This window comes from Hypanus sabinus, chromosome 2 (assembly GCF_030144855.1).
Source record: "Hypanus sabinus isolate sHypSab1 chromosome 2, sHypSab1.hap1, whole genome shotgun sequence".
NCBI classification, from domain to species: Eukaryota; Metazoa; Chordata; class Chondrichthyes; order Myliobatiformes; family Dasyatidae; genus Hypanus; species Hypanus sabinus.
Window position 1 is genome coordinate 34,642,351 of NC_082707.1, and position 25,811 is coordinate 34,668,161.

At 40.3% G+C, this 25,811-nt stretch overlaps 1 protein-coding gene across 2 annotated transcripts in view; it reads left to right on the forward strand.

Moving 5' to 3' along the window:
* Positions 1 to 309: 309 nt before the first annotated feature.
* The window catches only part of LOC132377652 (D-beta-hydroxybutyrate dehydrogenase, mitochondrial-like), a 28,411-nt gene continuing 2,909 nt past the window's right edge, over positions 310 to 25,811 (forward strand). The window contains exons 1-5 of one of the 2 annotated variants that reach the window (XM_059943858.1): positions 310 to 554; positions 7,306 to 7,366; positions 16,533 to 16,646; positions 17,548 to 17,689; positions 18,361 to 18,513. In XM_059943858.1, the coding sequence (XP_059799841.1) occupies positions 457 to 554; positions 7,306 to 7,366; positions 16,533 to 16,646; positions 17,548 to 17,689; positions 18,361 to 18,513 (568 nt within the window). In that variant the 5' untranslated portion in view covers positions 310 to 456. The remainder of the gene's footprint in view (positions 555 to 7,305; positions 7,367 to 16,532; positions 16,647 to 17,547; positions 17,690 to 18,360; positions 18,514 to 25,811) is intronic. The other variant, XM_059943866.1, reaches the window with a different exon arrangement.

The window sequence follows — 25,811 nt, forward strand, 5'->3', positions numbered from 1 at the left end:
AAGTGTACCACCTCACACTTCTCCCGGTTGAACTCCATCTGCCCCTTCTCAGCCCACTTCAGCGTCCTATCAATGTCTCTCTGCAATCTTTGACAATCCTCTACACTATCCACAACAACAACAACAACAACAACACCAACACCACCACCACCAACCTTTGTGTCCGCTCCCAAGTTCCTGCCTGAAATTGCTTTCAAAGTCATTCTATAAATACTAGGCTGATGTAATCTAGAAAGCGTCGCAACCAGTTTGCAAGATGACGTGTTCCAAAAAACAGACAACGTGCGAATGAATGGATTAAACATTTAACGTGACGTTAATTGAAAAATACATTATTCTGATCAAATGGGAGAAACATACAAATGCCCAGTGAGAAAGAGAAACAATGAGGTGCAATAGGAATAGATTCGGCTAGAGGGCGTTTAAAGCATCATACTGCACGGAGACCGGCTGCACATGCTGACCTTGAAGCCATTGACTGGCATCATGTATCGTGTGAATCGGAGCGGGACTGCCATGGCCGCGCTGTGCAGGGCAGCTGCGCCCATGCTGAGGTAGGGATCGCACAGGTCCGGGAAAAGTTCAACAAGGTTAACGAGTGGGGAGTTTTAACGAGGCGCTTCTGTGTTAGAAATCTTGTCTCTCGGGATCTACAGCGGCAACAAGGCTTCCGTGTTCGCGCTGAAATAACTCTAGAGGCAGAATTGTAAAATTAATTAAAACGTGAAATTGTTTTCCCACAAGCTAATAGTGCATTTTATAATATTTTTGTTTTTATTAATTGTATGTGTAATAATTTGTACACGCCATTTTATACAATCATAAAACCAACTGTTCAGTTCACTCTCTGACGTTGCCGGTGTACCTAATGCTTCCTTCTTTAACAGTGCGCTTGCCAGACGTCAATCGGGCCCAGGCCGTTATTGTCGTCAGCCAGTATTTCAAGTTCATGACTTTTGTCGTTGTGGGAAGAGCGTTAACATCGGAGCAGCAGTGCATCTTCCAGCTTGTTCTATCAAAGCCAGTGTCTATGTTGTCGTAATTAACCTTGCTACACCTTTATGAAAACCAATCTCTTGCTGAAAATATTAGCCCAGCTTTTATTTTGGAGAACTGGTTCCAGAGTTCCACCCAGTGGCAGGTGAAAACGAGTGTTTTGATTTGGCACCAAAAGTAATCCGGGTGTGATTTACTGCCGATTTGTTCTGGCTCAACCGCCCCCCTCCCCCATGAAATTGTTTCTCTGCGCTTACCCCCGTTACAATTTTACATAAAGAACTTTTACTTTTTTCCAGATATCACACCAATAACTTATGACCTTGTCAGTTGAAGGCTGAGAAGAGGTTAGATTTCTAGAAGTGCAGATATCTTTGGATGTTAATAGGGCAAGGGGAGATTGCAGAGGTAGGCAGAGTAGAGACATGGAATGATTTGGAAACAAGATGAGAATTTTAATATTGAATTATTTAACTGTGTGCCTATGTAGGTCACCAAAGTTCAAAGTAAACTTATCAAAGTACATACAGTATATGTCACCAGATACTACCCTGAGATTCATTTTCTTGTGGGCATGCATGTTTAAACAAAGAAACACAACAGAGTCAATGAAAAACCGTACACAACAAAGACAAACAACCAACGTGCAAAAGGCAACTATAAAAATGGGGAAAAAACGATAACAATAATACTAAATATCGAGAATATGAGTTGTGGAGTCTTTGAAAGTGAGTCCATAGGTTGTAGAATCAGTGCAGTGTTGGGGTGAGTGAAATTATCATCTCAAGAGCCTCATGGTTGAGGGGTAATAACTGTTCCTGAGCTTGGTGAAGGACTTGAAGCTCCTCTACCAATGTCAAAAAGGGACTATGAACTGGCGGAAGAGTTTTCAATAATTTTGTGGATACAGTATGGGAGTTTGACCAGTTAATCGGTTCACATCATAGGAGTGTTTAAGCAGAAGATGTGCTAAGATGGACATGAAATCAGGTGATGTTACTGAGGCAGAAATAAATTGTCAATATTGCAGAGGATAAATGGTTCACAACTAACCATCAGATTAGACATCAGAACTACAAACTCCCTGCTTCAGAAAATTGTTGAGGAGTGGAATGGAGCTGGACATTGACATTGATAGGTTTGATTTTCCCAATGTTCATTTGGAAGAAATTCTGTTAATCTTTTTCTGGATTTTTGACAGCAGCTCGATGAATTTTAGGGGAAAAAACTACCGGTCAGGCAATGTCTGTGGCAAGACAGTCGTCAGTATTTCTAAGAACCTGCATCAGGTCATTGGATTCTCAACCCAAAACGTCAGCTGTTCCTTTCCCTCTATAATGATGCCCAAGTTTCTCCAACAGTTTGTTTTTATGCTCCATATTCCAGCACTTTCTGACTTCTGTGTCTCGAGCCTGACAATTTAGTATGTGAAGTAAAATCAGAGCAGTCACACTCTTGACTTGCCTGCAACACAACTTGAGCAGTGTTTGAAATGGCTGTTTCTTCATTTCTAAGTGATTCTGTCTCTCATCCCTTTCTATGTTGCTCTTTGGTGGCCTTGTTCAGAAGGAAATTTTTTTTCAGATTTTTGCCAAGAATGTTCTGCTTTGCCTGTCCGTCATTATGCTTTATTTCATTATTAGTTCTCTTCTAAATGTATCTCTGACGGTACCATGCTTCCTATAAAAAAAAATTGATAAGACCATTGTTATTAGCTTAGCTATTCATCACTCACTTGATTTCTAATGTTGTAAGCTGTTCTGAATCTGAATTCGGTTTATTGTCATTTAGAAAATTTTATCTGCAATGCTATTAAAAAATGAAACAACGGTCCTCCAGAATGATATCACAAAAGCACACAACAAAACAGACTACACCAGAAAATCCACATAACGTTTGGCAATCCCCAAATCCAGAGTCCGGAGAGGCTGCTGTGTATTAATATCACGCTTCCATCTTAGCTCGTCCCCCAGAAAGGAACTCCAAATCCACCAGACAGAACAAGACTAACCAGACACACCAAGTCAGGAGACCAACTCTACCACCCAACAAACCAAAAACTAAAGCTACAAGACCTACACAAAACCACGTAGTTACAACAGTGCCAACAATATCATGATTGATTAAAAAAAAACAGAATATAAAAATAAATACATTCTGCCTAGAATCAGGGTTCACATCCCATGTGCCAGCTTTCACAAAACCCTGTATTGATGTTTTCTTTACCTTCTGCATATACATATCTTTCTTCATTAACTGGTTTCTTTAATAATCTCACCAGTTGACTTGAAGTCACTTCTGCCATACTAAACACATGAACATAATTCCAATTAGACCCATGGACCCGAACATTATAAAGACTTATTGTACTCTATTTCCATGTCATATCAACAGCATTTCTTTGGGGGAGAAAATATACCACAAAAATCCAGCAGTCTGTCAGGCATCGGCTGAAGGGAATCTGATATCCTGCATCTGTAGTAGTTGGCTCAGGTCAGCTTGATGACAATCATGTTAACGAATTCCCAACGTAGGAAAAAAAAGTGCTCATCATTCTCTTCTGCAATTTAAAGTGGTTCATAAAGCTTACATTTCTGAAGAGAAGCTGTCCAGTTTTTATCCGAACGTTTCTCCACTTTGTAATAAATGCAACTCTGCTGATGCCTCTTTAATTCATATGTTTTGGTTTTGCCCTAAGATTGAAAAGTTTTAGCGGGAAGTATTCCATACCTTTTCACAACTTTTTAGGGTCCAAATCCCCTTACTACCTTGTTTGGTATTATTGCAAATGAAGATATAACTTTAAATACTCCTAACCTACAGGTTTTAGTTTTTACCTCTCTTTTAGCAAGGAGAGCAATCTTGCTTAAATGGAAGGAGTCTCCCCTCCTACACATCTTCAATGGTTATGTGATATTATATCTTATTTAAATTTAGAAAAGATCCACTGATCAGTCTTAAATTCAAAACAGTCTTTTTATGATATCTGGGGACCTTTCCTAAATTACTTTTCCAATTTATAAAGTTTAACAGTGCACAGACTTTTATGTGTATTTTTATCTTCTCTTCATAAGCGAATATGTTTTTTTTCTAATTATCCATTATCATCCATCAGCTTTTTTCTTTGGTAGTTGGTAGGGGGTTGACTTTTTTTTCATATAAAAAATTTATTTTATGATGTATGACCTATCTTTAAATTTTTGATTACAGAGTGGTATTCCTTTATGGGATATGCTATAACATTTTGATCAATTTTATTATAATATATGAATACACAATTTATGTTGAGATATATCTATGTGTTGCACTCTAAATCTTGTTTTTTCTTCTGAATAAAAATATTGTATAAAGAAAAGAAAGGAAAAAAAGGAAACGATTTCAAGAATTTTTCAAAATTAAGTATTACTAAATAACATTTGGAATATAAATATAATTAAAATGGAAAATGTAATTTCCTTTTCTGATATTTCATTATTTTTTAAGGTCACCTTGTTTGTGAAGCAGTAACCATGACTTCAGGTGCTGTTTTTAAAGCTCACTTGGACATCATGTAAATAATATTTTCAGATTATTTTATAGTGTGTCTTGTTCATTACTTTATGTCAATTCTCAGTACAGGATGATTATGATGGTGGAAGCTGTTTGGGAAATTTTGCTGGATCACTGGCTCAAACTTTGAATTCGGCAAAAAAGCTATCCATGAATGAAATTCCAGTTATTGTTGTCATCTTTACAAAATAATCTGTCATTATTCCCTCAAAAATCCAGGGCAGCATCTTTCTTCTTAGGATTACTTATGTCCATTCTAGTGGTGTTGGTTCTAGGGTTAGTGTGAGAACTTCAAACACTTCCACACAAGGCAAGATGTGCCTAATGAGATGAGTAGTTTGCGAATGGTCCACACCTTCCTCTGTTTATGTTGAATTTCTCTGTGTTCTTAACATTTACCCATGAGATTCTCAGTGGTGAGTGGTCCCCAGCAAGATATTCCCAGGAGGCAGTCGGGATGCTACATTTTTTTTCAATGAATCTTTAAGACCATCCTTGAATATCTGTACAAATTCCGAATCAAAGTACATATGAGTCACCATATACTACCCTGAGGTTTATTTTCTTGTGCACAGTAAATACAAAGGAACACAATAGAATCGATGAAAATCTGCACACAACAAGATAGACAAACAACCAAAGTGCAAAAAGGCAACAAACTGCAAATACAAAATTGAAAAGAAAGAAACAAAATAATAATAAAATAAGCAATAAGCTATTGAGAACATGAGATAAAGAATCTTTGAAAGAGAATCGATAGATTGTGGGAATCATTCAGCTTTGGGATGAGTGAAGGTGAGTGAACTTACCCCCCCCCCCACCCCCCTGGTTCAGGGGTCATGATGGTTGAGGGGTGGTGATTGTTCCTGAACCTGGTGGTGTGCGTCTTGCGGTTTCTGTACCTCCTTCCTGATGGCAACAGCAAAAGAGAACATGGCTTGGATGGTGGACATCCTTGATGGTGGATGCTGCTTTCCTGCGACAGCATGCATTGTAGATGTGCTCAGTGGTGGGGAGGGCTTCATGTGCGGTGGCTTGGGCTGTATCCACTATTCTTTGTACTTTTTTAAATAGAGCACCTTCCACAAGAAGATCTCAGTATTGATGCAAAATAGTTTGTAAAGCAAATTAAGACAGTAAGGGTTGTCAGACTCAACATAAAGGGGTATACTTTATCCTCTGGTATCCGATGTCTCCAAAAGCTTGTGTCTCTTATATTTTAGGTAATTTAATTTGTTATTGGAATGAAATGGCTTTGATTCTGGGATCCACGGTGAACTTGATCCTAATTTAGGACAATTTTGTGAATCTCTGTATAAATGCTGCATAATTGTAGGTGTTAGTTTTCAGATGTGGGCAAAGTCAAGCGTATATATGATGTAATTTCCCCCTATTTTTAAAAAAATTGTATGTAGTTTTCTTTATTTTGTCCTCAAACAACATGTAAGAAGAGATTTTAGTTATTCATCTTCTTGCTGTTTATTCCTTTGTGTAAAACTGCTGTTGTGATTGGCAATGTAATGTGTATAACGATTTTAAAGTACTTCAGGTAACTTGAGAATGTGATATGGTGACATATGATTTCATTTCCATTCTTTCCTGGTCATTCAATTTATGTACTAGTACCACGTTCTTTGAAGGCAATCAATCCTGTTATTTTGCAACTTCTGCGTGTTGTTTTAAAGTTTTAACCAATATATCTGGTCCTGCAGGTGTTCAGACTGGTTTCTTACCATTTTGAATGTTGCAATTGGGTTTTCCCTGTATGTGGTGTCAGCCTGTATATCTTTAAATTCTACAGTCTTCTAATTCTAAAGAAATAACAGTGTGGAATTAAGTGAAAATAATATAGCACCCTCAGACCAGGAGGGGATAAGCTTCCAGATAAATACCCAAACGTTACTGATAAATTGAGCCATTAGCTCAGCAAAAGTGACATCTTGCTACCTGTCTCCTCATTGAATTGCATTGAACAGCACAGCATTGGCATAATACATTAATACAAACTAAACTCACCACAGAAGTTTAAATTTTCTCCCTTTCAATCTAATTACATGTAATTTTTAGCTGCTATTCATTTGTCTCCTTTGCATTAAAAATGAACCGTTGCATATAAAGTTTAATTCTCTCAGGTTTTAGTAGTTATTAGAGATTTAAATACATTTATAACAATTTCTGAATGGTTATTTTTTTTTTCCTTAATCTTTTCTCTTCCCCCTCACAATCAAGTCTTTCTTTCCTTTGCCTTTATTTTTCTTTTAACTTGATTTAGCGTTGAATTTAGCCATTGTCACTTCTGCAGTATTTCCTGTTAACTTTACAAACCATCAGTCTGATTGGTTGAGAAGCTCGCCTTCTTTGTCTCACCACAATATTAAACCTGATATTTTCAGCAGCACGTCCTTCAAATCAATTGAAAGCCTAAACCTGCAGTGGTGTGTACAAATAATGACAGCCTCTTTAGAATGCTCAAATTGTGGTTCATCACATAATCACATTACTGCACTGATAGAGTTTTATTTGACTGCATAGGGAAGATGGTTGATTTAGGGCTTTCTTTGCAAATTGAAATTAATATGATAGTCCATTTATAAAAGAACAAGCATTCCCTTTCTTTTGTTCTGTGTTGAGTCTCAAGTTTATGTTCTTCTCATCTGAATAATTTGAATCCATGTCTTTTCATCGACTAAAATGTTATAAGAAACTGCTTCATGTTTTTAGTATAATAATTTACATTTTGCCTATTATATCCTGTTTCAGGAGAGTTCTGCCAACAGTTTGCACCCCAACTATTCGATTGCTTGCAAGCCAGTCAGGGGCGGTGAGTATTTCAATCTTAAGAAAGGTTGAGGGTTCCCAGGTGAAATAGATAAATGTTATAAAGAGCATAGAACATTACAGCACAGTACTGGCCCTTTGGCCCAAAATGTGCAGACTTTTAACCTACTCTAAGATCATTCTTACCCTTCCTTGCTACACAGCCTTTCGTTTTATTTATATCATCCATATCTAAGAGTTTCTTAAATGTTTCTAAGTATCTGCCTCTATTACCACCTCTGGCAGCGCATGCCATACACCCACTACTCTTTATGTAAAAAAACTTACCTCTGAAATCCCCACCTATACTTTCGTCCAATCACATTAAAATAATGCCCTTTCATATTAACCATTTCCACCCTGGAAAAAAAGCGCTGGCTGCCCATTCCATCTTTGCCTCTTATCATCTTTACACCTCTGTCAAGTCACTTCTCATCCTCTGTTTCTGAAACGTTAGGTTTATCACTTTTAGTGAAACAGGTTACAGAAAGCTTTGTGCTAAAATGGAAAATAATGAGCAAGCAGTACATTGATGATGTAGTTTGAGTGTCGGTGGTGCAACAGAGCAATGGAGTAATGGATAAGATCAGCACAAGTTGTGGGACTTGAAGCAGGGTTGTCTGGGAAACTTACACAATGAAAAATTGCATTTGTGTTATGTCATATTACTGTTTGATCAAACAATCCCAGGAGGTTTCAAGAAGGATATTCAGGGTAAAATTGTTCTCACAAATTCCAGGGCACATCAATTTATGAGTTTTTCTCTTTTTAGAGAAGTGACTTGAAGTAAAATAAGACCAAAAAAAGATGGGATGTTCACGTCAGACACCAAGAACTTAATACTGCAAAGCCTGAAAGAGTATGTACCTGTAATGAGTGGAGTGAATTAAAAAAGAAATTACAGAAAGCATGAATGTGTAAGTGGTAATAACATAATTTTAAAAAGTTTAGGGCTGACGAGAAACCAAAGATGTGACCATGGTAAAAGAGTAGGATGTGCTTGAGGTTGTTGATAAACAGTTTCCTCACATCTTTACAAAGAAGGGTGATTCGTGCTGATGTTGCGGTTAAGGAGAAAAAGTGTGATATATTGGATGGGGTAAAGAGGAAAGAAAAGAAATTATTTTGGGACATAGGACCTTTGAGAGGCGATAGGTTCTCAGGATTAAAAATAACATATTCCAGATTATCAAGGAAAGTAAGTGAGTAGATTTCAGACATTCTGATCAGCATTTTTTTAAACCTCATTTGTTACAGGAATGGTGTCAAAGGATTGGAGGGCACCTAATATTTCACTGTTTTAAAATTGGTCGTGGGCAAATCATTGGATCTAATCTTGAGGGAAGTTGTAAACTTTTATTGCAAGAAACAACATTTCGTCAAAGACAGTTAGCATTGGTTTGTTAAGGTAATGACTGTGTGTAATTTAAGTTTTCTAAAGGATGTGATGAGGCTCAAAAGGGAAATGTGGTTGATATATTCTGTGTTGTTTTAGTAAAAGTTGATTTATACTTGTGCGTACGGGCTACGCCACAGCCTATGCCGTAGCCCTGATTTTCACTTCTGCGTAGGCTCTATACCGTAGCAAGCATGCGTTGGTGTGTGCCAAAACGCTAGTTGGCAGTGTGGTTTCTATGCCACTATGTTGAGTTTCTTCTTGAGAGACACAGACAAGGAAATGCATTTCAAACATTTCACATGTTGGCAGGTAGATTTGACGATTTGGTTCATTTATTTCGCATTGGTGTAGACATGGCAGAGAACAAGCAACTGGAAATGCGTAGGAGGACATGCAATGCTACCAAGCAGACCAATCACGGTTGTTGCATTCTGTGTCTCCACAACTCGTGTTAATTTTTTGGGGAGGTACATGTCACCCTACAGCATAGGGTACGCTGTACCTATGGTGTAGATGCGACGCACAAGCAGCCTTAAGACTTTTGACGAGACCCCAGTAGCAGGCTGGTCAAAAAAAACGAGTAAAAATGTTTGGGATCTGAGGAATAGTGGCAAACTAGATCCAAAATTAGTTGTTTGGTAATAAGTTATGTAATAAGAGTAATGTACGAAGGGTTTTTATGTGACTGGAAGGCTGTGATGAACATTTATTTTTCATTTTAACTTGACAGAGGAATGGTTTTAGAATATTGGAGAATTAATTTTTCACTGTGCTTTAAAAAGACTAATTAAATTAACTTCAGTATTAGAAAACTCTGGTATGAATTCTGAGGGAAGTTGTAAACATGTTTAAGACCCTGGGAAAGGTTTCGCTGTTAATGTAATGGTCTTTCTGTAGAAGCACTGCTGACGTAATGGTCTTTCTGTAGAAGCACTGCTGACGTAATGGTCTTTCTGTAGAAGCACTGCTGACGTAATGGTCTTTCTGTAGTGAGGTGCCCAAATATGACATGGTGGAGTAATGATGTATGCCGTTTAAGTGCTTTTACATCTGTAACACCCTGGGAAAGGTTTCACTGCTAACACAATGGTCTTTCTGTAGCGGCAGTGTTTGGGTTATGGTTAGAGATAACGGGGGCTTTGGAGTGTGTGCTGGCCAATGAAGGGAGTGTTTTTTCCTGTTGTGTGCCTGAGACTGAGGTGATCTGGGTCTTTTGTTCGGTGGAAGATGGGGAGAGAAGATGCCAGAAAGGAGAGGCTGTAGACACCAGGACGGAGTGGACTTGGGATGGGGCCGGGAGCCGACGAAGATGCCAGAAAGGAGCGGCTGTAGACACCAGGACGCAGTGCACTTGGGATGGGGCCGGGAGTTGACGAAGATGCCAGAAAGGAGCGGTCATGGACACCAGGACGGAGTGGACTTGGGACGGGGCCGGGAGTCGACGAAGCCCGGGGGAAATTGATGAAGGACCAGCGAAGGGGAAACTATGAGCTCCAACTTGGGGCACATTAGACTATTTCATTAAAATGGGCCCTTTTCTTTTTGTTTTACTTTACTAACCCTTTAGTGAAACTAAGAATTATAAAGCTAAATTGTTTAATTGCATATGATGTACTATCTGTTACTTTGTGGTACTGATCCACCCAAACAGATGGGGCCAGAAGTTGTCCTCCCTAGCCTTACGCAGCCAACAGAACCAGAGGGTTACAACTGTGGGGGTATTGTTTGGGATTGATTTTGTTGGATGCTGTGTGATTGCCCAGTGGGTTGTGTGCTTAACTCTGTTCTGTGCTGAACTATTGTCCCATAAAGCGAATTCAATACATGGGTACGGATGCTGCCAGGGTGGAGCAGTGGAGTGCATCCACGAGGTTACCAGTAACTAATGCGTGTGTGTTGAGTGGGGTAGATATTCATACTCCGGATGAATTGTTAACTTGACTTTTAAGTACTGTTAAAGCTGTAGGCAAAGTGTGGGGCGGAGATTTGTTAAAATGGCAGGCACAGACTTTGTTTTAGTTTCGACTAGCGCTAACGTAACGGCAGTGGAACTGCCTGGTATTATTGGGGCCCCAGGAGGTGGGGGGGCCGTGGACTGTCCGTACTTTCTGGGAGGAGGGGAATGTAGGTGAGCAGGCCGAATAGCAAGTCAAGTCTCCCGTAGTTGGGAACAGAGACTTCAAAGACAGGGTTCTCTCATTTCTGCGTAGCGAGGAGAAGGAGTGGTCTGATTTGGAATGTCTAATGAGTCCCGTCCCCCAGTGAAGAGTGAGAATTCTGAGTTAGTATCCGCCCTTGCCTCTCTGGCGAATAAATAGAAAAATGCCCAGGTTCAAAGTCCCAGCTATGGAAGGAAGCTCACCCCTGAGGGGGAAGAGGAGTGTGAGACTTGGGTGGAGCAGACCTCTCTGTTGTTAGATGAGTGGCAGTGCACTGATGATGTAAAGTGACACTGATTGGTTGAAAGTTTGAGCGGGAGGACTGCTGACGTAGTGAGAGCTGTAAAGGCACGGAACCCACTTGCCACTTCTGCGGCCTACATGCGAGCACTAGAGAAGGGGTTTGGTGCAAAGGGAAGCCCAACGGAGCTCATGACGGGGTTTCATAACACATGTCAGGAGAATGGGGAGAGGCTTTCCGCTTACATCTTTCGGCTAGAGAGGCAGCGAAATTGCTTGCGGCGCAGAGGGGCTGAGGTGGATCAGTTAAGTGTGGAGCAAATAGCGAAAGGTGCCCAGTCCGAGAACCTGATCGCTTGGAGTCTCTGACTGTCTGGTAAGATTTCCCCCCCCCCCCCGTTTGTTGAGCTGATCAGAGAAGTACAAGAGGAGGAGAATGTGTCGGAGCCACGGGAGGCCTCTTTCAGCAGGATACAGCCCTCAGTAGTGGTCCCCTGCGTTGAAGTGACCGTGGAAAGCCTGCCCTGGGAAGTGGTAAGGGAGATTGTGGCAGATGTGAGAACTGAGATGTCCCGGTTGTTATCAGCAGGTGTGACCCCCCCCCCCCCCCGCCTCATATGATGGAGCTGCTAGGGAGGCGGATCCTCAAGGGGACGAACACTACAGAGAGCTGCTAGCAGCCAGTGTCACATGAGAAGGGGAGAGGCCGGTATTGTCAGTGATGAAGAGGGACACTTCAGGCGGGAGTGTGAACGACAGGAAACCCCTCGGAGAGTGAGCCCCGGGATATCTCAGCAGAGAGAGCCATTGGGGAAACTTAAAGAGACCCAGTGAGGAGATGGCCTGGCGTATTGAGGGGAACACATTCCCAGCAATATACCAAGGACCACCCTAAAGCAAAACAAAATATTCCTGAAGGCTTAGTAGGGCCAAGCTCCAGTGTACCGCTGCAGATAGAGGGTATTTATGCTAGAGCCATATGTGACACAGGGTCACTTTGCTGTACCATGCATCTTCCAACCGGTATTTGACGCATTTACCATTGACACCATTCAGTACTCTGGAGACCTAGGGTCTTAGTGCGGGTGATTATCCGAGTGATGTTTATTTTTCAGTGAAGCTGGAGTTTTCGGAGGCCAATGTGGAAATGGCTGAGGCTCTTAATACATTAACACTAGTTTGCCCAGACTCCATTGAAAAGGGCACTGTTTCAATTCTTGTGGGGGGCCAACACCTCTATTGTGAGGAGGCTCATGAGGGCCTGCAAGGAGAAAGGTGGAGAGAGCTTCCTGAGAACGTTATCCACTCACCCGGTGTTTCAAGCTGCTTTTAAGGAAGTGCGCGGCTGCATTGGGCCGGATAACGAGTTTAGATGAGGGACTGTGTGGTTCACACAGTTCAAGCAAGTCGTGTCACAGCCTGGGGAAGTAGCGAGAGGAATGGGAAACCCCAAATTTCCTGGAATGCCTGAGGGCGAGGCCAGGCGTGCTCCAGAAGACTGCGAAGAGGAGTTGGGAATGCCTGCTGGTGAGGCCTGATCTGCTCATGCCCTCAGTTGTACAGGCGAACAGGATGGCAGTGACTGTCAGGAACACTACGAAGAGGGAGGAAACCTTCAAGCGGGGGATGCCCCGGCGCATCTTTTCCCAGTGACAGTAATGTCTCATGTCCCTGTGAGACGAGCCGGGGAGAAACTGAGAAAGGGGGAAAGTTGACCACTGAGTCATTCAACTTCGGGGACTCCCCGGTTCCTGCGGGTTGGAAGAGCAGGTCGGTAGAGAAGATGTCGAAACTGAAAAGTGTCTTTTCCACTGACGAGCTTGATGTGGGTTATTCCAAGAGCACTCGTCACACTATGCGGGTGACTGAGGACACCCTGTTCCAAGAGAGGTCACAGCGATTGGCTCCTGCAGAGTTCGAATGCTTACGGCTGCATTTGTGTAAGTTGAAAAGCCTCTATGCATCGCAGTGGCCAGGAAGAAGAATGGGAAGGTACAGATGTGTGTGGACTATAGGACTTTGAACAGGCGTACCGTCCCTGACCAGTGTACAGTCCCGAGGATTGAAGGTGCGCCGGCCTGTCTGAGTGGTGCGAAATGGTTCAGTGTGCTGGACTTGAGGAGTGGATATTACCAGGTCCCAATTGGTGAGGCTGACAAAGAAAAGATGGCATTTATATGTTCACTGGGATTCTTCTAGTTCAAAAGGATGCCCCAGGGCATATCAGGAGCCCCTGCAACCTTCCAGTATGTCAGGGAGAAACCGATGGGGATTATTAACATACTATAGAGGTATTGGTGTATCTGGATTACCTCATAGTGTTTGGGTCCACCTTGGAGGAACATGAAGTGAGTCTACTGAAGGTGCTGGGCTGCCTGAAAGCCGAAGGGTTAAAACTTCCCCTGGACAAGTGCCAGTTCTGCAATTTGTCTGTCAGTTATGTTGGGCACATAGTTTCACGGATGGAGTAGGTACGATCCGTCTAAGATAGAGGCGGTGACCACATGGCCAAGGCCCCAGACTGTGAACACTTTGCACTTGTCCCTTGGGTTCTGTGGTTACTATCGGAGGATCGTGAAGTGAATCACCCTTTAAATCATTTCCTGCGCAGTTACCCTCACTTGGGGAAGAAAGGAAGGAGGACAAAAGGAGAGGAGGGTGGAGAGTATCTTAGCTCGTCAGAGCCCTTTGGACCGAGGTGGGATGGAAAATGTGAAGAGGCCTTTCAGTCACTGAAGGAGCTGCTGACCCAGGCTCCTGTGCTGGCTTTTGCAGACTCCCAATTGCCATATGTACTGCACACAGATGCCAGCAGAGAGGGCTTAGGGAGCTTCCTGTATCAGGATCAGGGCACTGGGATGAAACCTGTTGCATTTGTCAGCTGGAGTCTGTCACTCCCTGAGAAAAACTATCCCTCACACAAGTTGGAGTTTCTGGCATTGAAATGGGCTGTGCTGGATAAGCTGAGTGATTACCTCTAACGTGCCAAATTAGAGGTGAGGACGAACAACAATCCCCTAATTTATATCCTGACAGCGGAGAAATTGGATGCCACAGGCCATCGGTGGTTGGTAGCGTTGTCTGACTATGATTTCAGCCTGAAGTACTGAGCAGGATGTAGGAGCATCGATGCTGATGCTTTGTCTCGATACGCACATGAAGGCTGGACAGGGACGAGGAACAGGAGAACATTCCTCCCCAGGAGTGAAAGCCATGTACCAGTTTGCCATCATGGTGAAGGCAGACGGAAAACAGGGGCTGGATTGAGCGGTGGATCAATTGGGAGCTTATGGTGACGCCATTCCACAAGTTTACTGTAACCTGACAGCTCCACAGACAAATCAGTTGCCAGAATTGAGTTCTGGGGAAGTGGCAGCTGCTCAGCGAGATGACCCGGGCGTCGGTACCATTTGGTCTGCGGTTGAAGGGGAGCCATGGCCCAAGCGGAGAAGACAAAACACGCTGTGGTGCCTCCATTACTGAGAGAAAAGCTCAGATTGGAGTCGAGGAACCAGATCCTGTACCGGGTCACGTCACCTCCGGACCGACCTCGGCATTCCCGGCTGTTTCTACCTGAGAAGTAACGGAGGATTGTGTTGAAGTTGCTTCATGATGATTCTGGACATTTGGAGGTTGAAAAGACCTATGGATTGCTCAGAGACCGGTTCTACTGGCCCCAAATGAAGCCGGAGTTCGAAGAATATTGCAAGTCGTGCATTCGATGCATGTGGAGGAAGACGCTGCCTATGAGGGCTGTTCCCTTGTCCCACTTGCATAGTGTGGGGCCCCTTGACCTGGTGTGTATATCAATAGAACCCGATGCCAGCAACACGGCGAATGTCTTAGTCGTCACGGATCACTACACCAGATATGCACAGGCTTTCCCTACCAAGGGCCAAAGGGCATCCATGGTGGCCAAAGTGGTATGGGAGAAGTATTTCATTTATTATGGCCTCTCCAGGCGGATACATAGTGATCAGGGACGGGATTACGAGAGTAAGCTCATTCATGAGTTACTGAGCATGCTCAGAGTCGAGAAGTTGAGGACTATTTATCATCCGCAGGCTGATCCCCAGCCAGAGAGGTTTAACCTGACCTTGCTAGACACACTAGGAACCTTAGACATCAGCAAGAAGAGCAAGTGGAGTCAACAAATTGGACATCTGGTCTACTGCTACAACTGTACACGAAATGAAGCTACCGGGTACTAGCCATGATATCTGATGTTTGGGTGTGAGGCGACGTTGCCCATCAACCTTTATTTTGAGACTGGCGAGAAAGACCTACCACCCAACATTTATCTGAATTATGTGTCTGATACGAGTAGGGAGCTGAAAAGGGCTTATAAATTAGCTGAGGTTGCGGCTACCAAGCAGAATCAAGAAAATAAGAGGAGGTATGATCAAAAAGTTAGGTTCTCCGAACTCATGCCGGGAGACCGAGTCCTCATAAGGAGCTTAGGGCTACCTGGGTGTCATAATTTGGCCGATTGCTGGACAGCTGCACCCTACGTCACGGAGAGTCGGGTGCCTCTCCACGATATAGAAATTGAACAAAGGGAAAAATGCAATAAATTGGAGGATATTGGAGGAGTTGCACATTGGAACAAAAGGTCCTTGGAGTATCTGTGGATTCTTATGAGTAGCAAAATAGGTCAGTAGAGTGGGTTGTGTTACATCCCTTTGATTTTCCAGTGTGACCCCAAGCATGGAGAATATACTATAATTGAATGCAGTGCCAGTCAGATGACAGCTTGAATTAGGCATTTGGTTCTGCCTGCTGTGGTAGCAGAGAGAGATGACTGGTGAAAAAAAATCCTTTCTCTATTCCACTCTGAATCTCTTACTCCCAACCTTAAACCTGAGCCCCCTAGTCAAAGACACTTCTGCTAAGAGATAGATTTCTCACTCTATGCCTTATCTACAACTCTTATAATGCTATATACCTCAACTTTCTCTGCTCCAAGGAAAACAAGTTCCAATCTCTGAAATGCCTAATGAATTTCCCTCTAAGACATCTAATATTTTCTTTTCACTGATAATTTGTTCTGAGATTCCACTACTCCCAACTCTGATTTTTCTTACTACAATGTCCTTCCGCATAGTGAATTCATTTAAACCCTCACTAACGAGGTCTTGCCCCCTATTGCCCTATTGTTCATGAAGATGACTCACAGCCACCTCAAGAGCAGTCATTGACAGCTTTGCTTATGACATCTCCATTACATGACTGAATAAAAGAAAATGCACAGCAACCATTATATCCGCCATCTAGCTAATAAAAGCATTCTCTCGACGAGGAGCACTTTGAGAAGTCCTTATTTGATTAAATTTGCCTTGTAGTTGCAATAATTTTATTTTTGTTACTTAAAGCAGAATGAAGGCAAAAGTATTGTCATCACCGGCTGTGACACTGGATTTGGATTTTCACTGGCCCAGCACCTGCACAAAAAAGGATTCAGAGTTTTTGCAGGGTGCCTATTAAAGGTACAGATGATATTGCTTCTTTACGTTTCAAGATTTAGAATCTAATTTCAAATCAAAGGGAATTTATTTGGTGTAATAGTTGTTATTTAAAAAATAATTGATTTTGAATTGGAAAAGTAATCTCTTATGTTGTATTAATCATCACCAAAATAATTAAATACACTTATAATGTGACCAAAATACTAATTTGATCCATGCTTAAGCTATCAATTTGCAAGCATATAAATGCGGATATTGGAAAGGGCAGAACAGCTTGGCTGTGAAATGTTCAGTTGCATAATCTTCAATTCACATGTTAAACAGCACTGGAAGGAAACCACCACTCTTTGACTCTAACTCTCAGAGGATTCAACACATTCTGCGTTAACGTTTGAGTAAAATATTTGCAACCAATAGAATTTCTTCTGGAATGTGATCAACAGGTCTGCAAAGTAATTCATATTTTTGCTAAGATTTTGCTATCCAGATCTGCTTTCAGAATACTCCATAAGAATAAATTTGATTGAACTGCCAAAGTCGTAATAAATATTTAATCAACTAGCTGCTTGGAAGCTGGAAGTAGTGAACATATCACAGGAATGCCCAGTATCAATATCCATATTTACATAATTTTAAATTGCTAGTTTAGGCTTGGGTCAAAAATGTATTTTGGTCAAACTCTTTCGGAGCTTAACATTCAGTTACATTTGGTAATATTTGGTCGGAGTGGATTTTCGTCTTGTCAGTCCAACCTGGATACCCTCATCTTGCTATTGTGCTGAAAGTAATGTGAGCATCAAGAGCCCAACCTGTGACAAATCTTGAATGCCAGTGGTGATCCATGAATATAGAAAATCCATTGATTGTGCTGAAGGTGAATTAATTACTAACTTGCTCACGAACTGTGACTTTCTGCTTTCAGGATAAAGATGGGGAAGGATCTAAGAAGCTGGAGGATATGAAGAGTGATCGGATGGTTGTGATTCAGTTAGATGTTTGCAAAGATGAGGACGTGGAAAAAGCAGTAGAGTTTGTGAAAGAACATTCAATGGATTCAGAAAAAGGTTGGTTAGTTTTAATGAATTCTCAATAAAGGTTGGAATGTTCACATTATTAAAATAAAAAAGGATGAAATAATATTTCTTAAATATCTGTTGTAGTTAATTTATTCAATCCACATCTATTAGATTAAGCAGGATGGAGGTCTGCACTAAGCATTCATTATGGTGCAGACATTTAAAACATTCTGGTATAATTTACAGAAAAATTTACAAGGTAACTACCTTAAATTCCCATCAATTTAACTTGATTCCCAGATGAGAAGGTGAGGACAAGGTTATTGTGTTTATACAGCATCTCAAGTCTAGTAATTGAATGGAACTGTGTTTATTGCAGAGCAGTGAATTACTGGTGCTTTGTATTTGTGATTTAAGTTGATGACAGTATTCTCTTGTTTTCCGGAGATTATTTCTACGGTCTGATTACAATGTACTGTTAGTTTCAAGTATCAAAACTGCTGAATGTAGCAAAATTATACCATTGAGTGGAAAGAGAAACCTGACAGAATGGTTTGCGTTTCTGTGATAAGAGGGACATCACAAGAAATAAAAAAGCATGTGTTTTACAAGATGGAACGTAGGAGTATACTGCTCTGTTAAGATATATATATTATAATCAGTCATGTTTTTCAAATATATCTCACACTTGGGCTGTTTCAACACAATTCTTTGATTAGGTCTCTGGGGACTGATTAATAATGCTGGCATCTCAACTTTTGGTGAAGTAGAGTTCACCACCATGAAGACTTATAAGGAGGTTGCAGAGGTTAATTTGTGGGGGACAATCCGTGTGACCAAGGGTTTCCTTCCATATATTCGCAGAGCAAAAGGTAAGTGATGACCTTGAGTAGTATGTGTATCTTGCTTATAATGCACATTGATATTCAGTAACCTAATTGGACTTGACATTACACAACACAGAAGCTTTATAAATTTATTGGGGCTAAATTCTCATCTGTTCATCAGGCATGTGGTGGGCAAGGGAAGCTGCTCTGCCCGTCCACAAACACTGGTGAATGACTTGATCTACATTTCTATTTGGATTTTTTCATAATAAAATTGGCAATAGTTCTTATGTGTTTCATTGCAAGCTCAGAAACTGATTTTAAATTATAATAGGAAATCCGGCAAAGTTCTTGCTTCTCGAAGTGCTTCTATGTTATGTTCTTGTTGGAAATATCCGTTTTCTCTATTTTCAATATCAGTCTAACTTAAATATAAATTCCTGTCATATTTCCCTTGCCTTTTGTTTTAACTTCCTGCCTTCCAATCCATCAGATTTTTTTTATCAAATTGAAGAACGTCTGGATTATCAAATCCAATTTATCCAGTATTTCTAGAGGCACTCTTTTTAAAATCCTAGATAGTTGGTCTTCAGTCCAGCAGATCTGTAAGCTTTTCTTTTTTTTTGTAGTTTATTTTTTTTATTGAAGTTCATCATCAAACAATCATTTCCATAAGATGTATTTCAGGCATTGTGTGTGTATATGTATATATATATATATATATATATATATATATATATATATATAAAATATATATCATATAATCATATATGTCACAAATCTCCACATAGTATTTATCTGAGGGTATACACTTATAGAAAAGAGTGGAAAGAAAAAAACAAGCAAAAGGAAAGAACTATGTACAATTAGGGAGTGATCTTTTTTTTACAACATATTCATTGATATTTAGTGAGAATAAAATCAGGCCTATGAGGCATTATGTAGTTAAACCATTTTTCCCAGTATGAATCAAATTGCTCCGGCTTATGATTAACAGATGCTGTAATTTTCTCTATTTTGTAAATGTCCATTGTAATTTCCATCCATGCATTTAAAGTTGGGCTCTCCTGTGATAACCATTTCCTAGTAAGAGTCTTTTTACCAGCCACCAACAGTATATTCATTAAATATTTATCTCCTTTCAACCATTCTTGAGGTATATATCCAAAATATATGGTCCAAAATATATACTCTCTAAGGGTATTTCACATTTAAGGAAGTCTTGTAGGGTGTTGTGTATCCCCCTCCAATAGTCTTTGATAACAGGACAGTCCCAAAAAATATGATAAAGATTTGGATTTTGATTTCCACAATTTCTCCAGCAAACAGTGAGGTTACTATTATAATGGGATTTCTGAGAGGGTGTAATAAAATATCTTATCAAGTTTTTCCATCCAAACTCCCTACATTTCTGTGAACTGGTACACTTCCATTGATATCTCCATATTATTGTCCATTCTTCCTCAAATATAATTATCCCTCCTTCTCCCATTTTGTTTTAATGTATGAAGTGGAATGTGTTTTAAGATTTGACAAACCCTTATACATGCTTGAAATGATTCTACTACCATTATCTGAATTGTATGCTTTTCTAAATAGCTCTATCAAGCATGTACTTGTGTTGCTTACATTTTTAAGCGTCTTATTAGCATATTGTCGCATCTGTAAATACCAATTTTAAAAATCTTGTTTTTCTCATAAGTGTTTCTCTTTAAGCATTTCAAAACTGAACAGTGTACCTTCTTTCATTATGTTGCAAAGAACTGTTATTGCTTGAGCTGTCCAGTCCTTAAATCTAGCATCCAATTTATTTGGTGTAAAATCTGAGTCATATGCACACCATTTAAGAATTGCAAAATATCCCTCTGGATTATATTCTTTTATAGTAGTTTTCCATATTTTAAGAGTCAATTTCACCCATGGGTTATCAATAGTATTTATGTACCTTTGCAGGTTGTTATCAGCCAAAATTGCTTGTATGGGGATGGGAAGTACCCACTCCTCAATGTTTTTCCATTGAGCGTCATATGATGGGTTGCACCAACATATCACAGCTCTTAACTGCTCTGCAAAGTAATAATCTCTAAGAGAAGTTAGGCCCCATCCCCCCTTTTCCTTTGCTAATTGCAAAGTTTTGAGAAGAACTCTAGGCCTTTTACCCTGCCAAACATCCCTTGATAACATCTTGTTCCATTCATTGAATTGATTTTGATTAATCTCTATTGGTAGGGTCTGAAAGAGATATAACAGTCTGGGCAGTATATTCATTTTAATAGACTCAATCCTTGAACTGAGACTGAAAAAAGGAATCGGGTTTCATCTTGCCACATCTTCCTTAATTTTTTTATATAAAGACTGATAATTACATTCTGATAATTTTGCCAAATCTTTTGGCATAATGATGCCCAAATATTTGAAAGACTCTGTGTGCCATGCCCAGAGGTACCAACTTTCAATTTCTCTTGGTGGGCTATAGTAATATGAAAGTAATTGGGTTTTATCTATGTTGATCTTGTATCCTGATAATTGACCATATTGTTCAAAGGATTGCATCAGTTTAGGTAAAGAGTATGTTGGTTGCCCTAGATAGATCAAAATATCAGATCTGTAAGCTTTTCATCTCACAAATTTCTCATGTGCTTTTCTTTTAATAACATTTTCTGTAAATTTCACTCATTCATTGGAACCTTTGTTTCAGGCAGAGACAAATTATAAATTTAATATCTCTGCCATTTAACCGTATTACTTCCTTTTTTAACTTCTCTTGAACATCTGGGAGATGATGGTCGTGACATCAGAATGTTAGGTTAGCAACAGAAAAGAAAGAGGAGTAATCCAATAAAGTTATTAATTAGAAGAAGACCAGTGGGATGAGAGCAGATCTACCCTGGGTAAAGTGAAACATAAAGCTGACAAACCTATAAGAAAATGATGGAGTTTCCTTTAGGAAGATGGTTCGGGTAGAGTTGGGGCACGTTCCCAAAAGAGGATAAATAATATTCAGAGTTCCCTGAAAATGATATCGAGTATGGTAAAGCTAAAGAAGCTGTAATGACAGTGAGAACCAGGCTGATTACAAAATAATAGAGCAAAAGTGGAAAGTAAAATAAGTGAAAAGAATAGATAAATGAGAATCAAAAAGTATTCAATGGGCATATTAAGAGTAAAAGATGATAGTGAAACATTGGGGCCCATTAAGGGTGAAAATGAGAATACTGAGGATATGTTAATCATTAAACAAGTTTTTTTATCGGTCATCAGGGAAGAAGGTGCTTTGATGGAATTTTCTTCCTCAAAGGTTCATTTATTATAAAAGTATACAACTCTGAAATTCTTATTCTCCAGATAGTCATAGTAACAAGAAGGAAAAGAACGGCAGCAGTATCACCAACTCCCAATATCCCTCCTCTCCAGACAAAAAGAAACAGAACAGACACCTTGACTCCCAAATCTCCCCCGCCCCCACAACACACACAAAAAACAAAAAAAAAATGGGGAAAAATGAACGGAATATTTTAAAACATTAAGATTGAAGATAAGTCTACAGTCCCAGGCCATACCCAAAACGCAGAAAACCTGGGTAACAATCTCCAGGCTCAGCAGCAGCCTCTCCCCTCTCCAATAGCCGGGTGATCTCCTAGCAATCAAAAGGCAGTCTGTCCTCTTGAAAAGCAGTGTAATCCGCACCCCCCCCCCCCGCCACAATTCAAAGGCAATCTTCCCTCTCCAACAGCAGAGCGATTTTCCCGCGATCCAAAGGCATCCCTCTCCAACAGCAGACCAATCTCCCCCCCCCCCCCCGCGATCAAAAGGTAGTCTTCTCTCTCCGACAGCAGACCAATGCCCCCGGGATCAAAAGGCAGTCTCCCCTCTCCGATTACAGATCAATCCCCCCCCCCCCCATGATCAAGATGCAGTCTCCCTCTCCAATAGCAGACCAATTCCCCCCCGTGACCCAAAGGCAGGTAACCAATGCTCACCATCCGTATTCACCTCGATGTTTCAATCTCCCTCGTTGCTTTAATTGGTGTACAATTGAGCACTTCCTACTCTTGAGCTTATTTTTGTTTTCTCTATCATTCTTCGAAGTTCTCTCGATCTGTAAAACTATTGGATTGGGCTGAGGACGATTTGATTCGGTGGACATCCATCCAAGATGGATGCCCTTTGCCAGTTTACCCTGCGTGATTTTATGACCAGCTGTAGCCAGTTAACTGTCTTCTGAAATGGACTTAAAAGCCACACAATCCAGGAGCAAAATTTCATGTGGTATGCAGTTTTCAGATGTAATAAAACAAAAGCTTTTCTTACGAGAGGGCAAGTTAGGCGAAGGATATAGAGAGATGTGCAAAAATTCTTCATCAATTTACTGACATGAGCTTATTTTCCATGAGTTTATAAATTGAACTGAATCCAGTCACAATTTAGAGATGGTAGTTTTAAATTCATAATTAGTTATGTCTTGCATTGATAAGAAAAAAATCTGTTGACAATTCTTCAATATTAATTCCAAATATAGATAGAACACACTTGTACTGTTCTAATCATGTCAATGTTCCTTTGCTGTCTATTCCCTCCAATCTTGCGAAAGGAAAACATGAAATCTTCACTGGAAGATCTTGGCAAAACATTAACTTCTGACTGATAGTAAATTGAAATGTACTTCAATGAACAAATGAGGAATTTTTTCAGAGCAGAAGCTATCTTTGTTGCTGTGTGATGTTGTCTTCATTAATACATAAATTATTTCAAAATCACCTTGGGATCTCACAGAGACATAGAAAAATCAAAACATTACCGCAGAGAAACAGGCTCTTCAGCCCCTGTAGTCTGTGCCAAACCATAAATCTGCCTCGTCCCATCGGCCTGCACTCAGGCCATTCCCCTTCATACATATCTCATCCATGTATCTATTCAAATTTCTCTTAAATGTTGAAATTGACCCCACATCCACCAATTGCACTGCCAACTCATTTCACACACTCAGCCCCATCAGAGTGAAGAAGTTTCCCTCTCATATTCCCCTTAAACATTTCATCTTTCACCCTTGACCTCGAGTTGTAGTCTCACCCAACCTAGTGAAAAAAGCCTGCTTGCATTTATTCCAACTATACCCCTCATAATTTCCTATATTCTCATCAGATTTCCCCTCAATCTTCTATGCTGAAGGGAATAATGTTCTCACTTTTTCAACCCTTCCCAAAAGCTCAGATCCTTGAGTACCGGCAATAGCCTTGTGAATTTTCTGTGCACTTTTTCAATCTTATTTACATCTTTCTTGTAAGTAGCTGACCAAAACTGCATACTATACTCCAAATACAGCCTCACCAACATCTGATATAATTTCAACATCTTAAACAATTTCATCATCTTACAGAGATTTTTGGAGAAGTTACTGGGGAAAGCTGATGAAGGCAAGATAGTAGATGTTGTCTGTATGGATTTTAGCAAGGTCTTTGACAAGGTCCTGCATGAGAGGTTGGTCAAGAAGGGTCAGTTACTTGGCATTCAAGATGAAGTAGTATATTGGATTAGACACTGGCTTCGCAGAAGAAGCCAGAGAGTGCTGGTAGATGGTTGCCTTCTTGACTGGAGACCTGTGACTAGTGTTGTGCTGCAGGGATCAGTGCTGGGTCCATTGTTGATTGTCATCTACATCAAGAATCTGGATGATAATCTGGTAAACTGGATCAGCAAATATGCGGATGAGACCAAGACTGGGCGTGCACTGGACAGTGAGGAAGGTTATCATTGCCTTGCGGCGGGATCTACCAGCTAGAAAAATGAGCTGAATAGTGGCAGATGGAATTAATGCAGACAAGCGTGAGGTGTCACACTGCGGGAGGATCAACTCAGGTAAGTTGTATATGGTGTGTGGTAGGGCACTGAGGAGTGTGGTAGAACAGAGGGATCTGGGAATACAGATCCATAATACCTTGAAATTGTTTTAACAGGTAGATAGGGTCTTAAAACATTAATCTATGAAGGCCAATCTGCCAAAAGCTTTCTTTAAGTACTCCATAAGTTTGGTTAGACATGACCTACCACACCCAAAGCCATGTTGACTATCCCTAATTAGTCCCTGTATCCAAATACTTATATATCCAGTTCCTTAGAATACCTACCAATAACGTTCCCCTACTGATGTTGGGCTCACCAGCCTATAATCTCCTGGTTTAATGTTAGAACCTTTCTTAAACAAAGTCAACATTAGCTTTCCTCCAATTTTTCAGCACTGCTAAGGTTGTTTTTAATATCTATGCTCATGATATTGTCTCATTTTGCAATGCGGCCAGCAAACTAACACAAAATGTGCACATCCTGCACTTTCAGCAGATGCCAAATACACGGTCCAGTACACTGAATCCCCACAGGTTAAAACCTAAATCATCTTTGGAAAACTAGCTTTAACCAATTCATTCATTTGAACTATTGGACAGATCTGTTAGCAAATAGAAGTTTAAAAAAATAATTATATTATGGAAAACCAAAGAAGAATACAAGATGTGTTGACAGAACAATTTTGGAATGTGCCTTTGCAATTTACTTAGTCAGTACTTTTAACCACTCTATGTGCCTCCCAATCTAGTTCACTTTATCATGTTATTTAATTATCTGTTGGAATCTGAACCAGAAACAGATTTATTATCACTGGCATTTATTGTAGTAGCAGTACAATGCAATACAGAATATATACTGTAAATTATATTAAGAAATATGAAATGTATATTAAAATTTTAAATTAAATTAGCAGTACAAAAAGAGAACCAAAGTAATAAGTTCATTGTCTGTTCAGAAATCTGATAGTGGAGAGAAATAAGCAGTTTCTAAAATGTTGAGTGTGTGTCTTGAAGCTCTTGTACCTCCTCTCTGATGGTAGAAATGAGAAGAGGACATGTCCTGGGTAGTGGGGACCTTAATGATGGATGTTGCCTTTTTGAGGCATCACTTTTTAAAGATGTCCTCAATGATGGGGAAGCTGTTGCCAATGATTGAGATGGCTGAGTTTAAATCCCTCTGCAGTTCTTCCCATTCCTGTGCAATGACCTCTGCATACCAAATGCTGCTGTAACCAGTTAGAATGGTACCTCTGTAGAAATTGCAAGTCTTTGATGACATATCAAATTTGAAATAATCAGAGATTACTTCTTTCTCAGATTCCATTGATCTAGCTCAAGACATTTTGCCGAGGTAAGGGGATAGAATGAGGTAAAATAACTGCAATTCGTCAGAAATTCCTCACTTTGTCCATTTCAAGGCCAGATTGGTCTGAAAATAGAGTTGAGTGTTTTGTAGCACATCCTACTGGGAACATGGCAAAAATAGAATTAAATGCAGTACAC